At 58.3% G+C, this 14787-nt stretch overlaps 5 protein-coding genes across 5 annotated transcripts; all 5 read right to left on the bottom strand.

Annotated features, from left to right (window-relative positions):
- Window positions 1–1976: 1976 nt before the first annotated feature.
- Window positions 1977–2753, bottom strand: LDBPK_363360 (14-3-3 protein-like protein; the record flags this gene model as incomplete). Its single annotated transcript, XM_003865403.1, has 1 exon — window positions 1977–2753. One exon carries the CDS (start codon window positions 2751–2753, stop codon window positions 1977–1979), a length of 777 nt encoding a protein of 258 aa, XP_003865451.1.
- A 720-nt stretch (window positions 2754–3473) lies between these two features.
- Window positions 3474–5126, bottom strand: LDBPK_363370 (hypothetical protein, conserved; the record flags this gene model as incomplete). Its single annotated transcript, XM_003865404.1, has 1 exon — window positions 3474–5126. The coding sequence occupies one exon, from the start codon at window positions 5124–5126 to the stop codon at window positions 3474–3476; it is 1653 nt and encodes a 550-aa protein (XP_003865452.1).
- A 1633-nt stretch (window positions 5127–6759) lies between these two features.
- LDBPK_363380 (oxidoreductase, putative) lies at window positions 6760–8370 on the bottom strand (the record flags this gene model as incomplete). The annotated part of the gene is made up of 1 exon (XM_003865405.1): window positions 6760–8370. The coding sequence occupies one exon, from the start codon at window positions 8368–8370 to the stop codon at window positions 6760–6762; it is 1611 nt and encodes a 536-aa protein (XP_003865453.1).
- A 650-nt stretch (window positions 8371–9020) lies between these two features.
- On the bottom strand, window positions 9021–9944 carry LDBPK_363390 (hypothetical protein, conserved; the record flags this gene model as incomplete). The annotated part of the gene is made up of 1 exon (XM_003865406.1): window positions 9021–9944. The coding sequence occupies one exon, from the start codon at window positions 9942–9944 to the stop codon at window positions 9021–9023; it is 924 nt and encodes a 307-aa protein (XP_003865454.1).
- A 1078-nt stretch (window positions 9945–11022) lies between these two features.
- LDBPK_363400 (hypothetical protein, unknown function) lies at window positions 11023–13584 on the bottom strand (the record flags this gene model as incomplete). The annotated part of the gene is made up of 1 exon (XM_003865407.1): window positions 11023–13584. One exon carries the CDS (start codon window positions 13582–13584, stop codon window positions 11023–11025), a length of 2562 nt encoding a protein of 853 aa, XP_003865455.1.
- Between the last annotated feature and the right edge of the window lie 1203 nt (window positions 13585–14787).

Below are 14787 nucleotides of genomic sequence, written 5' to 3' on the forward strand. Positions count from 1 at the left end.
CGCGCCATCGACGCGATCGCGACTTTTCGAGACAGAGACAGGAAAGCCTATTGAAAAGGCAAACACCAAGTCTTCCGAGAGAGAGGAGTAGGAGGGACGAAGAGACACCCAACCAAGACACGCACGCAAACGCCATCATCAGCAACGCGCGATACAAGGAAACCACAAAGAAAAAAAAGCACTGGTGGGGGAGGGAGGGAGGGAGGGAGCCGTAAAATTGGAGGAAGGAACATCAAGAGACCCATCGAGGCATCCACTGCCCCCCCCTGTCTGTTTTCGCGCCTGTCAAAAATGTTGCGTTTCTTCCATTCTTTTTTCTTTGCTATTACGCTTTCTCTCGGTTCTGTCGAGTCTCCCTCTCTCTCTCCCTCTCTCCCCCTCCCCCTCCTTTTCACTGCTGCATCGTTAGTATGCTTACTCTGTGCTTCCATGTGATACGGCCCCCTTCCCCACCCCTCCTCTTCCGTGCGCGTCCTGTTGGATCTTGACTACGGCTGCAAGTCATAAGCGCAGCGCAAGAGAGGGGTGGGAAGGGGAGAGAACGAAAGAAAAGCCCGCAAACGCAGAAATGAGGGAGGCTGCTTCGCTTTGTGAGGCACCCAAACCTGCGACGCGCACGTCCTCCATCAGGACAGCGGGAGCAGACACAGAGATGTGAGGAGAAAGAAAAAAAAACGGAGACGTGATTGAAGGGTGGTGGTGATGGTGGTGTAGGAGTCGTACGAACTTGAGCCTCAAACAAAGCCAGACTGGAAAGGTAAACAACAACGAAAACGTAAAAAAAAAAGGAATGCTCCACTATGAGATACGGGAGAGATACAGGAAGCAAATGTGTGTGTCTGCACTCAGGTGAGGCGATCCCCCTCTCACAAAAAGAAGGAGACTTATAGACATTGCACGTGAAAACGTGCGCGTGGCTGTAGCTGCGTATCGACCTTGGCGTGCGCGTTGCATGGTGTGTCAAGTTTTGTGTGTGTGTGTGTGCGTGTCTGCCGTGGACACGTGCACCGATGCTGCGGTTACTTTTCCCTGTCGACCCTGACATACATACAGCCACACCCAGCCACCCACACCCACACCTACACCCACCCACACAGAAAAAGAACAATCAACAAGGAAACAAGAGCGAAATCAAATGAAAAACGAAACGTAAGAGGGAGAGCCGGGGGGGGGGTGACGAAGAGAGACAAACCCCAACACCGAAGAAAATCATAAAACACACAAACAAGCGCACGCAAAAGAAGGGTGGGAGTGGGGAACAGGCGAAGCACAAACAACAAAACAACAACAAAACGCAGTCGTCTTTTCTTCAGCATCGTGCCAAATCCCAGGCAGCCGCCACCTTTCCCGTTTCAGAGAGGCACACACCGACACGGTTTTGTCCTTCTTTTTTTTTGTTGCTGTGCCCTTCCGCCTCCGCGACGCGGTGTGCCGATTGGTGTGCGCTGTGTACCCTTCTGCTCGCGACCCGCACCCCAAGTGGAGGAGCCACATCGATACCCGCACGCATACACAAAGACTCACCACCATCGACACACGCATCTTTACGGAGCACACCTCTAAGACACGAATGGGCAGCGCTTCTCGGGAGCCAGAGACAAAGGTGCATACGTGCTGTTGAGATGTTCTATGTCGCTCCGTACGCGCCAGACATCGCCTGGGGATCCGCAAATGTGCGTGCCTTTACGCGTTTCGGTCGGCGCACGTGCTTCGGGTGGAGAGAGCAAAGTCCGGAGGCATGGGGACGGTGGGGAGGGGGAGGAACGCGACGAGAGAGAAGTGAAGGAGAGAAAAAAGGGGTGTGGGGGCGTTACGGCTGTGGTCGCATGTGAGCATGTTGCTAGCAAGGCAGCGAACACGGCGGCAGGCATCATCACAACCACAGCCAGAGCACGACTTGCACAGGTTTATGCCGCACCGCCATCGCCACCTTCTTGCTGCTGTTGCTTCCAGACAGCAAACAGCAGTGCATTACCTTACAGCTGGTCATCCGTCCACAAGTTGAGGTTCTCACGGAGGAGGCGCACAATAGTGTTGGACTCGTGGTAAGCCTCGTCGTCGAGCGTCTCGAGCTCCGTCACGGCCTCGTCGTAAGCCTGACGAGCCAGCTGGAAGCCCTTCTCGTGCTCCTTCATGATTTCGTAGTAAAACACAGAGAAGTTCAGCGCCAGACCGAGGCGAATCGGGTGCGTCGGAGCGAGGGACGAGTTCGCGACGTCCGTTGCCTTTTGGTAGGCGTTCAAGGCTGCCTGCCGCTGGCCATCGCCGGAGTCGATCTCGGCGTAGTAGCGGTGGTAGTCGCCCTTCATCTTGAGGTAGAAGACCTTCGCCTCGCCGCCCTGGGCGGCCGGGATGAGGTAGGTGTCGAGAAGACTGAGCAGGTCGTCGCAGAGCGGGGAGAGCTCCGCCTCTAACTCCCTCCGCATGTTCACCACGAAGGGCAGTGTGGCGCTGTTCTCCTTGGCGTTCTCGCGACTCTCGATAGAGGTAATGACGCGCCACGCGTTGCGGCGCGGCGTGATCACGTTCTTGTACGCCACCGACAGCAGGTTACGCTCCTCCGTGTCAAGCTCACTGTTCAGCCGCACGTACTTTCGAATGCAGAGCAGCATTTCGTCAAAGCGCTCTGCCTCCTCGGCCAACTTGGCCATATAGATGAGTTCGGCGAGGTCATCGGGAAGCTTGATGTCGCTCGGCTTGGGGACCACCTCGTCTTGGATGGTGACGTTCTTCCACTTGATCGTCTCCGTCATTATTCCAGAGGGAAGGGAATAGGCCTGTAGTCTTTCGCGTATTTTTCTGTTGAAGAGAGGGTGTGTATGTGTGTGTGTGTGTGGAGGGGGAGGGGGACTCGCTGGACAGTCGCAGGCGTGCGCAGACTAAGCGTCGTAAGAGGAGGCACAAGCAAAAAAAAAAAGAAGAGACGGAGTTGATGACGGGCAAGTCGGGGGGTGGGTGGGTGGGTGGGTGGGGTAAAACGCGGGCAGGAGGTATGATGGCAGTGTATACGTGCACGGTAACTCTTTTGAGGGAAAATGAGGAGGTAGGGAGGAGGTATACGGAGTGGAGGAGGGGGGGCAGGGTAGGTGGAGAAGGAACCGAGAGATCGAGTAGGACCATGTGTTCTCTATGGCGTCGGTGACGCATGCTTACACGAGGGCGCACAGACAAATCCTATTAGGAGGCACGCGGACCGCACAGAGGCGTATTCCCGTGCCATGCCCCTCGAAGCGAGAGGCAGGAGACGAGTGAGCAGAAGAGAAGCGGCCGCTTCGTCGGTGAATCGGTTCTGTTTTCGACTTCGAAACGGAGAGGAGAGGAAAAAAAGGAGAAACACATGTGGAGCACGCATACGTACATATGCGTCCGAGAACCACACAGGACAGACACACACACACACACACACACACATACGAAAACGAGCTTGCGCACAAGAGAGGGGCTTCGGTTACGCACAAATCATGTGTCGTTGGTTACCGGGCTAACTGCACGAGACGAGTATGAAGCTCCTCTGCTTGTTGGCTTTGGTTTCTCAGCATGCCGATAACGTCACTGTAGGCGCTATCGTGGAGTACAGTGCCGCTGGTGGGGATGATGGCTGGCTCACCTTCAAGGGTTAGTGCGCGTCCTGTGGCTCGCGAGACACGGTACAGCTCTGCTTCTTTTTCTACCAGTGCGGCCATCAGCTTGCGGCGAAGGCGGTCTGCCCGTGCCGCCTCGTTGGTGCACTGCTTCTTGTACGTCTTCAGCTCTCGTCGCAGCTCTCTCACCTTGAGAGCGGAGGCTTCCTCCACATCACGCAGCTGCGATTCGCACATCAGGGCAGCACGACGGTGGCTCTGTGCCTCCTCTGTCGCGCTCGCCAAGCGTATGGTCAGCTGCTGCGCCTGCAGTGCTACCTCCTCGTGATTCATGAGTGCCTTGCTGAGCGCATCTAGTTGCTGTCGAGCGACGGCAAGCTGATCGGCAATGTTCTGCCTCTCACAGGTCAGCCACGCCTCTTGCTGGGCAGCGGTATCCAGTTGACTCTGAGATTGCTGCAGCTTTGCCGCCAGGCTATCGTGGCGCGACTGCAGCGCCTGCAGAGCCTGTTGTCCCTCGCGTAGCTCACCATCCATTTTCTCGAGACGCCATTGAAGCCGCGTGTTTTCCTCCTTGAGGGCAGCCTGCGCGCGACGCAGTGCGCTCGCCTCGACCACTGATGCGTTGCGTGCCTGCATCACCTGCTCCTCTGCACTCGCTTGCATCTTACGGCAAAGAGATCGTTCCTCCGCCAGATTGCTCTGTGCCGTGGCGAGGTCCGCCGTGAGAGATGCCACGCGCTCGTGCAGCTCCTCCCGCGCCTCTGCTGCATCCTGCGTTACCTGGGCCAGCTGCGCCTCGTGGTCGGCTTTGAGCTGGGCGAGCCGGCGGCGCGCCTCTTCCGCTTCAGCGCGAAGTTCCTCGACTTGGTGCTGTGCCACCGTGGCGGCCGTCGAGTAGCGCTCCTTGAGCAGAGCTGCCTCGTTCTGTAGTTCAGTCGAACGCCGCACTGCCGCTCGCATCTCTGCCACGTCCGCTTCCATGGCGCGGCAGCGCTGCTCCAATTCGAGGTTGCGGCTCTGCTGCTCGCGTAGTGCGTTGTGTGCTGTCAGCAGTTGCTGGCTGTGCCGCTCCCGATCCTCCAGCAGCTGTGCATGCATGGTGGCGCACCGCTCCTCCAGCTCCAGCGTTTGCCTCTGCGCTTCGCGCAGCCGCTGCCCGTCCGTCGCCGTCTCGACACGCTTGATCATATCCTCCAGCTGCTGCTTTAGCTGCTGCACCTCTTGATCATGCTCCAGCGACGCGTCTATTGCGCTCTGATGTGCACAGGCGAGTTGGGACTTGAGGTGCTCCGTTGCGACGGCAGCAGCGTGGTACCGCTGTCGAAACCCTGCCGCGTCGTCCACCTCTTTCTTCAGCTCTAAAAGCTCTTTGCGTTGCTGTTCCTCGCGCGCCGCCGCCTCGTCCAGCTGCCGCTGCTTGCGTTCGCATACTGCCTTGGTGTTCTTGAGTTCCAGCGAGAGAGCGTTGTACTTGCCAGTCAAGGCGGAGAAGTTCTCCTGGAACTCCGCACATGTCTGCAGGAGCTCGGCGTACGATGCCATGGCGAAGCGGAGGGGGTAGGGGTGAGCAGTCAAAACAGCTGGAAAAGCGAAAACGGGCAGAAGGCGCTCGACTAGGAAACCGTCGATGCTCTGTTATAGTTCACGGCACCGCCTTGTGTGCTTCTGTGTGCCAGGGGGTGCGTCAGTGCGCACACGATGATGCTTGGCAATCAAGAGAGAGAGAGAGATGCTCTTCCTTTGTTTCCCGATTTCCCTCTTCAAGGCGACAGAGAGCGCCAAGAAAGAGAAGAAGAGCCAAGATCGAAACACAAACACACACACACACACCTAAAAAAAAACGAAAGAGGAAGAGCCTGACAACGGTGACTCCGACACGTTGCCACCAAACTAGGATAAAAAAACAAGCAACCGCCGCCACTTCCAGCGACACAATGCGTGCACGCGCACGCTCACACTTGAGCTACCTACCAAAAAAAAAATATTGATCTATCTATGCCGCTGTACACGCAGGGGACGGCCAAACAAAGAGAGAAACCCTTCAGCGTGCCTGTATTGATATATATATATATATATATATGTACGTGCGTTTTTCTAAGTTACTGCGCCACAGGCATGAGAGAGCCGCCGCTTGAATTGCAAGCACGTAGCAGCAATGGCACGAACAGAGAAAAGCAAAATGGTACACGCTAAAAACAATTTCGCCCTTTCGTTTTCCGCAGGGATTTGGGAGGGGACGGAGGACTGGAGGAGGCGTTGTGGGCGGAGAACGCGGTAGTGTGTGCGTCTATGGTTGCTTTAGAGGGTGCGTGCGCTGGAGTGCGCGCAAGTAAGTGTTTGCGCAAGGGATGTGCCAAACACTCGCACTACGGATAGAGGTGGAGCGAGGAAAATGTGTGCGTGACGAAACAAGGGCGAGGATGGAAAGAGATGCGTTATGGTGACTCTTCTTAGCAGCGCCAACACGAATCAGCGTCTTGCTTGCTCGCCGCTTTTTTTTTTTTCGCGTGCTAGGGCGTTGTTGCGGGATTACATGCCCATGCCGAGTCGCAGGAGACGTGCTTCCACAGCCAAACAAAGAAAAGGACACGGCCGAAGGAGAGTAGGAGTAAGAGGAAGGGGACAGAGGCGGCGAGAGGCATTCCACTTTGGAGGGGATGCGGGGATGTAAGGGAGGGGTGAGCGCGTCAGCGATGCCTCCAACACCAGCGCGGCCTCGCGTATGGGATACGCGCAGGCGCTGGACAATTTTAGGTCGAGCGCGGCAACGCCGTTGGGAGGTCCCTGGTCCACGCACGCACGCTCTCTGTCAGCATCTTTTGGCATTCCTTCGTTAGCCGTGATTGAGGCTCTCTCCGTCTCCAACCCGTTAGCTTCTCTGTCCTCCGCATGATGATGTGTCGGTGAGGGAGCAGTCACTGGAGGTCGCACGGCTCAGCAAAGACCACGACGACAACACCACATGCAGGAAGCAAGCAACACGCCTGCGACACACACGCACACGCCACCCACGCACACGCCACCCACGCGTGCGCAAAGATAGGGGGCTGAAAGCGATGGTGTTGACAGAGCCGCAGCTTCCACCACCGCAGCACCAAAGAGTAGACACGCGCGCTAATTCGAGTGAGGAGAGTGCAGGCACGGTACTGCAATAGCCAGTGTACGCCGCCATCCCTCAGTGAATAAAGGAAGCGACGCGGGCACCGATGGCACTGCCAAGCGTGCTGCTACTCGCCACTGTGGGCAACGGCACAACGCTGCTGTCCGCCACGAACAGCCCGGCAATCCCATTCACGCGCAGCTGGCTGTCCACCACGGTGCCCATGGCGCAGGTGCCGTAGAGATCTCCGCCGCTCTTCACATGCTCCGCCAAGAAGGCAGCTGTGCTGCGTTGTGTGATGAGGCCGTCGCGGGGGTGGTGTAGTGCCGCGCCGTAGGACCAGAACGGACTCACATGCCGTCCCTTCTCATCGACGTGGTTGACTGACTGCAGCGTGCCGTCGCGCGTGGTCAGGAGGCCCACCCACTGCACCCCTTCATCCATGGCCAGCACATCCTCCCTTGTGGAGAGCATCCCGCTTCGAATGAACGTGGTGCCCTTGCTGCCGTCGTAGAGCACCTCGCCGCGACTCGACGGGTAGTGATGCGTCACCCGCATCGTGAAGCCGTCCATCGGCCAGTGCGTCATCCCCATTTGCGGGGTGCGAAAGAAGAGAATGGACAGATCCGGCGCGTCTTGCTGCGGCTGCGACCGCACGTAGGCAGCACCCTCGACGAAGGCGCTAAACACGCCGGTGCCGTTCTCCTTGTACTCGCGCCACTGCCGGTACAAATACGACGAGTTGCGCCAGCTGATGGACTTGCTGTAGACGTTGGATGAGTTGCGGATGCGAAAGACGAGATCGGCGGCGCTTGTGGTGATCAGGTTCTGCCCGACCGCCGGCGCGTCCAGCACGCTACCTTTGGCACCGATGCCGCTGTGCTGCAGCAGGAGTGGACTGCGCAGCGTTCCAGCGCACACGACGACGTGCCGGGCCTCTAATAGCCTCTTGTCTCCGCGGTGCGAAACCTCCACGTCGCACACCCTTCCAGCCCTGCAGTGGATGCGCTCAGCGCAAGTTTCGTCCAGCAGATCGAGATTTGGAGCGCGGGGCTGCGTGCCCTCAATCAACGCGTCGAAAGCCTGCACGCGCGCGCCTCCGTCGATGTAGGACTGCATGGCCGAGAAGCCGTCCACCTGGCCAGTGTTGAAGTCGTTCGTCGCAGGCACTCCCGCTGCCTCGCAGGCTTCGAAGAACCGCACATTCATGCCCGAGTCGATATTGCTGCGCTGTGCATCCGTCACGCGCAGGGGGCCGTCCTCACCGTGGTCGCGCGAACCGCCGCGTGAGTTCGCCTCCAGACTCTTGAAAACCGGCAGCAGCGTGTCGTAGGTCCAAGAGGCGTCAGCCCATCTTTCGTAGTCCTTGCGAGTGCCGCGCATGTACTTCATGTCGTTGCAAAGCCAGCTGCCGCCGAGGCCACGGCCAAGCGTGAACGGCAGAGAGCGGCCGGCTAGGTTTGCCTCCGCTACGCACGACAACGTCTGTAGAAATGGCCTGGCCTTCCTCACTGATGCGATGTAGGGCTGCATTAGTGGTACCCGCATCACCCACGGAACAGCCGTGCGACTGCCTTGCTCAATGAGGGCGATGGAGGCAGCAGGGTGGTGCAGAGCGCAGGCGCGCGCGGCCGCACAGCCCGCGGCGCCGGAGCCGATCACGATGATGTCGTACGCCTTGTTCATGCCCCACCAACAAAGGAGAGAGGAAGAACAGGCCCGCAATGCCAGGTGGACAGTGCGCCAACGCCGTTGATGTCTCTGAGGGTGTGCAAGGGTACTCACTGCGTGGCGTCGTTGCCCTTGTGGGGGCAGGCAAAGAGGGAGACACCGCAAACGGCTTGGGGGGGGCGATAGTGGTGGGTACAAATAACAGATGCGCGCGTGCGGCAGCAGTCGCCTCGAGAAGAGCATCCAAGAAGGATAGTATTATTTTTTTCTTTCGGGGGGGGGGAGGAAGTGCAGTGATGATCCGCTGTCACCCGACTGCAGAAAAAGATCGGTAGATCACGTGCGGCTTTGAGGAGAGAGTGCACAGACAAGGAGCACTCGTCCCAGCATGCCTCCCTGCCATCTCTGACTTGCCCATACACGAGTGCGCGCACGCTCAAGAACCTCTGCAGCCCTTCGCCCCCCTTGCAGGCCTGCTCCTCTGGCGGGGGGGGGCATGAGGGAGTCACGATCGTACTTCTGTGCGTGTTTCCGTATGTGAAGCAACCACCTCATCAGCGGAGGCGGCGTAGGCAGAGACGCCTACGCCACGCGCGTCATTCAATCCTCCTAGTCGATTCTTCCTCACACACAAATGTACACACAGACAGACATGAGGACAGGCACTAGTTCTTCGCTGGTCTTATTTCCATGTCGTCGGGCATTGCTGCCAGCGGCGGTCGTTCAGCTGCGCGTGCGCGGTCGGAGGCGAGAAGCACGAGCCCGTGCGGCTCCTTGTAGCCCATCGGGTCGTCGCGGAGGTGCTGATGGACATCACAGAGCGACGCTCCAGCCCACTTGCGGATGAGGCGCACCTCTTCCATGTCGGTCTCGAGCAGCCTGCACTGCATCTCTACACCTTTCTTGAAGCGCCGCACATACTCCTCCGGCGGCGGCGGCATGCCTGCCTGCTGCGGGATCTGCTGTGCCTTCAGTTCTTCGATCTGCTTTAGCGTGTACGTATTGACGTCTTCGAGGCAGTCGACGCAGTGCAGACAAGTTAGCGCCCTCTTGTGACTATTCTGTGCCTGCACAACGCCGATGCCCAAGGCCTTGATGCCCTGGCGCGCGATGACTGTGGTGGTAAGGCAGGCGACAAAGCTCGCCACGACAGAGCCGATCGGGTGACGCCGCATCCAGCGAATGCGCTGGCGGCCGAACGACAAAAGACCGAACCCGGCAGCGGTGCCGATGGCGAGAGTGCTGTTCATGGTCATAAAGTCGTACCGCCATCGCCCGCCCTCCTTGGCGCGCACGGCACTGGTCAGGAGGGCGTAGCGCAGCATGCCGTAGCTCGTCGCCATCGGCATTACTTTCTCCTCGTCGATCATCACGTACCCTCCATGGATGTCGAGCGGCACCGTTTTGCCGAGGTACCCGCTCATCATGGGCACATTCCAGTAGGTGAACTTGTGCGGCTTCAGCCCCACCGCCATCACGGCATCTGTGCTGAGGTGCTTGTAGCCAGCGGACATGTCCTCGTGGTAGAGAGCGATGTGTGTGGCGAGCTGGTGAAACTGCGCCTTGCCAATGAAGTAGAGACTGTCCATGGCTTTCAACACTGCGCTCGTGTTCGCTTCGTCGCTCCGCGTGTGTGCTGTGACCTTGAAAAGGAAGGAGGGAGGGGGAGAAGAGGCAGAGGAATCGTTGACATATGCACGTGCATGTGTGTTAAGCAGAGCCGATGAAGGAAAACGCATTCCTAATCAACGCCTACCGGACACGGATGCAGAATGGAGGGAGGCGATAAGCGCCTCGGTGCTCGAAGTGGGGTGGGTGAGGTGTGGGACGGAAGCAAACACGAGCGTCCGCCCCACCAACCACGAGCCGCAAAAACATCCCCATATGGCTCCCCCACTGTTTCCCATCATCTGGGCAGTGCGCCATACATAGAGAAGAGGGGCTGGAGCATGAGCAATTTCGAAAACAGAGATCGCTAAACTGATGTGCGCACACGCGCTCGAGAGTGTCGGTAGGGGGAAGGGAGGGAGGGGCTTCGGAAACACGCACATAGGCAGGTTTGCAGGATACCTTCCAGTGCAGCATCCCGTGCTGCAGCAGAAAAAAAGGTCCAGCTCGTGCCGAGGTGGCTTATCGTTTTTTTTTTTTCGCATAGGATAGTTGCTGTTCGCACTTCGTGTATCGTTCCTGCACTCCGCTCCCCAGTGGCAACGGAGGCGCGTCGGCCCTCGCAATAGATTGGGAAAGAGGAGTAGGGGAATGACAAGCACAGTCAGGCAAACCGCTGACAAGCATGCACAAGCACAACACTTCATAGCAGCACACAGGTACACGAGACGAGGGCAGAACAACAAAAAAAAATAGACAAAGAAAAACGCCGTTAGGAAATACGCGCAAAGCGAAAAGGGGAATGCCTGGGATTGGGAGAGTGCCGAGCAAGGAGAGCCGTGTAGAGAGGCGGCAGTGGGCCGGTTGGAGCGCACGTCCAGGCGGCACCGCTTCCCCCCGTCCCCCCCCCCACCCCCCCATCCACTGGGCGACGTATGCAGCACCCACAACAAAAAGAAAAGAGGATTGCGCACGCACAAAAGTACTGGGAGGGGGCGTTACGTCTGGGTCCTGCTTTCATCTTTACTCGCCCATGACCATCAAGCAGCGGCAGCAGTCTCACTGTCGACCGAGATGGCTGCACCCCAAAATAAGCAGGTTCAGGAAGAAGAAGAAGAGAATGCTGCCAATGTAGAGGAATAGCTGCACCGTCTCCCCGGGTGGCAGCAGGCGCAGCGCGTCCGTGGCGCTGGTCACTGCCGGAGTGGGCAGGTAGCGCTGGAGCGCTACATCCCCTGGTATGACCTCGACGATGCCCCATTGGCCCTCCACTACCTGGTAGTTCACCAAGGTGGTCCCTATGTGCAGCGACAGCGATCGCTCCCAAGTATTGCCGGCGGCGCTGTACACTGCGCTTGCGATCCGGTTGAACTCCGAGTCTGGCGTCTTCAGAGCGGCGTAGACCGCATCCGTCGCCTGCACGGCGGTGCTGGATGCCAGGAAAGTGCCCGCGCCGCGCCGGTCGATCAGGTACAGCGCCGTCGTCCCGTTATGCTGATTCTCCTTTAGGGTGTACGCCATCCACGCTGCGTTTATGTCGATAATGCAAGCCCGCGTCACGTAGCCGTTGCTGCTGTGCTCGCTGGGGTGCACGTAGCTCACAACGACAGACGCGTTTCCGCTGGCGCTGCTGCGGAGGTACGGCTTTGTCCAGAACCCGGTAGTGGTCGTGGTGCCGTCGATGTACTGACTCGTGAAGAGACCGCGGAGAGAGGCGCTCAATTGGCTCGTCTCGATCTTGTCCTTGGCGGAGGCATTGAACACCGAGCCCTCGAAGAGGATCTCAGTCTGGTTCGAGTCCGTAAAGAAGCACGTCTTGCTCGCGACGGACGTGTAGGTGCACCCGCACACGCCCCACACACGCTCGTCTTCTGCTGCGGAGCCGCTGCTGCTGGTGCGCCAGGAGGCATTAACATCAGGAATGTCTACAGGGAGACGCTCCGTCGTCGCCTGCAGCACGAGCATCTCCACCCCGTTCCCGCCTCTGCTGGTCGAGGCCGCAGGAGTCGCAAGGGTGGCTTTCGCAGCGGAGGACACCGCCGATGACTGTGCCCACGCGGACGAGTAAGGCAACACGTGGATGACGCTTCCGCCGACTGCGTTGGAGTTGTGCGAGGACTCGCTCTCGACGCTCGCACTACTGCTTCTGCTCTTCGTGGTGCCGGCAAGTGTGTACGATGTGTACAAGGAGTGCAGCTGCGTGCCGAAGGCCTGCTCGATCTCACCAAACGCCTCCACCGTTACGCTGTTCTGCTGCTTGTTGGCGGCTGTCTCACAGTCGTGGTAGAGACCTGACGCGACAGTCGCGACCCCTTTGCTCTCCTTCACAATGACACCCAGCGAGGCTGCCACCTCCGCTACCGAGAGAGCCAGCGGTGAGCTGGCAATCAGGGTCCAGTGCGACATCATCGTGAGCGACTGATAGATGAGTCCGTTCCGGTAGAAGGACCCATTTAGCGCCAAGGTGCCGCCGTGCTCACTCCAAACGGATTCAGCCAAGTCTCTGATGCGACCGACCGGCGCATCGAGCACTCCGTACGGGGTCGGCCAAAAGATCGACTCGTCGAAGGAGTCGTATACGAACTGCCCGCCTTTGCTAGCGTTGTAGCGGTTGTCCACGATGACGAGCTCGATGTTTGGCGTGGCCGTCGCGTTCACGATCTCCATCAGCAACTCTAAGCTTACGTCTATGCCAGCCATAGCGGTCGCGTAGCCCTCAGCATTGAAGGCGATGGGGAGAAGGTAGCTGATCGTGCGCACAGTCTTTTGCGGGACGATGTTGCATGCCATGTAGGCCCGCGTCCACACACCCGATGCCGCCAGAGCGCTTCCCTTGGTGGCCGTGGTCGCTACTGAGAGCAGGTCGGGCATGCACTGCTCGATGTACGCTCTCCGCCCCAAGGGGCCGCCGTCGCCAGTGTTCGAGACCGTGTCCCACTGCCTCACCGTGCTGTCCTTGGACACGTAGAAGCATATGGAGCTGTTGGTTTCATTGGAGGCACAGCCGATCTGACCCCAGTGCCGACTCGTGAAGGCCGTCGAGGCTGCGGCGGGCAAAGCGTACACGACGTAGGTCTTCATGTTGGCCATGAAGCTGAGTTGGAAGTTTCTGACGAGCGAAGAAAAGGTGGTGCCAACAGCGCTGCCGATGTCACACCCCTCCACCGAATCTCGCATGTAGGCCCAGCCGATGGTCTGCGCAGCCCGCTCAAGAGCGCGCAGCTCCTCCGTGAAGGACGTGACGGCGCTGCGGATGGTATCGGTCGGCTCAAGCCCGGGATGCGCGCGCACGGCGGCGTTCACCGCCTTCACAACGACCTGCTGCGCATACTTGAAAAAGAGGAGAATAATCACCGTGGTGAAGATGAACCCCATTGCCTTGGGATTGCGCAGAAAATACTGGAAGAGGCCGCTGATGTAGCGAATGAACCGCATGCCGCAGTCCCACGAGGTGAGCACCACCACCACCTCGCACTCCTCATCGGAGTAGATCGTGTTCTTCATGATCGGGTACACTTCGCCCATCCTGCGCCGACGCACCCCGGCGCCGTTGGTAGCCTTTACTGCCGCTGCGATCTGCTCGTTATCGCGTTCGAGCGGGCCGGACTGGACATCGTCCATCTCGTGGTCGCTGTTACCGCCACACACCACCACATCAGCTGCCCGCCCGCTGCCTGATGCGCGCATAAACGGCGCTGCCAACGCGTTGGTTGCAGCAACGGGCACACCCTCACAGCGGTGGAGGGGCACGCGAGCCGAGTCGTCGGGGGTGTCCTCTTCACGCGTCGCTAACGGGACAACTTTCGAAAACATTTTTTTTAGAGGTTTCGAATCGTTCTTGTCTTTGTGACTGGTCAAAACACACGCGCACGCACAAAGGGAGAGGGACAAATAACTGGTGCGCTGGGGTCAAGGGAAGTTTAAGGTGACTTACTACAGAGGCTAAGGGAAGCGCCTGATCAACTCGCACGCACAGAGAGAGGGGGAGAGAGAGAAAACGAATACAAGCAACGATTTCTTTCAGAAGTACTGAAACACACTTGGGAAGGTAGGGTTGGGGTGGGGTGAGTCTGTGATGGCGAGACAGCAGCGCCCTTTCGGAGCGAGGAGACGACAAAAAATAAATAGATAAACGAGCAAGCTCTACACCGGTACCACACATACATATACAAACACACATGCGCACAGAGCAGGAGTGACAGGGGGAAAGTGAAAAGGGGGAGGGGTATGCCCATTAGGCACAGCCACACTTGCAACACATGCGCACAAAAATATGCAGAGGTCCAAGAGACGGACGTCAATGAAGATGGCGCCGTCAGCGAGGTCAACAGTGTATATACACTACAAGGAAAAGAAAAAGCATAAAGCAAGGTGTGCGCCACCCATACAGCCGCACATCGCGGGTAAAGTGAAACAAGGTCGATTTAGGTAGAGGCGAGGAAGGACGGGTAGGGGGATGTAGCGTGTTAGAGGGGGCCTACCACTGGGAAGAAGATAGAAGGTCACGTCTAATGTACGCTACGCTAAAGTGCATCGATGCATGAGTGTGTGCGCGTTTGTGTGAGGGCAGCCAAAGCATCACAGCCAAAATTGAATGGGCGAGTGATCGGTGTGGGTGCAGTGAGAGGTGGATGAGTGGCAGAGATGGCTTCAGGAACATATAGCGTAAGAGAGAGAGAGTCATGGAGGAGGATAGCCGGCGCTATCAGGGCCATGGGCTACGTGTTCCCCTCTTCACCAACCCCAGGACCGGGGCGGCGAGATGCACACCTCTCAGTGCGTGTGGCCCCGGGTACTCGCACGTTCGTGGTACTTCTTTGTTTT

Source organism: Leishmania donovani, chromosome 36 (assembly GCF_000227135.1).
Source record: "Leishmania donovani BPK282A1 complete genome, chromosome 36".
NCBI lineage: Eukaryota > Euglenozoa > Kinetoplastea > Trypanosomatida > Trypanosomatidae > Leishmania > Leishmania donovani.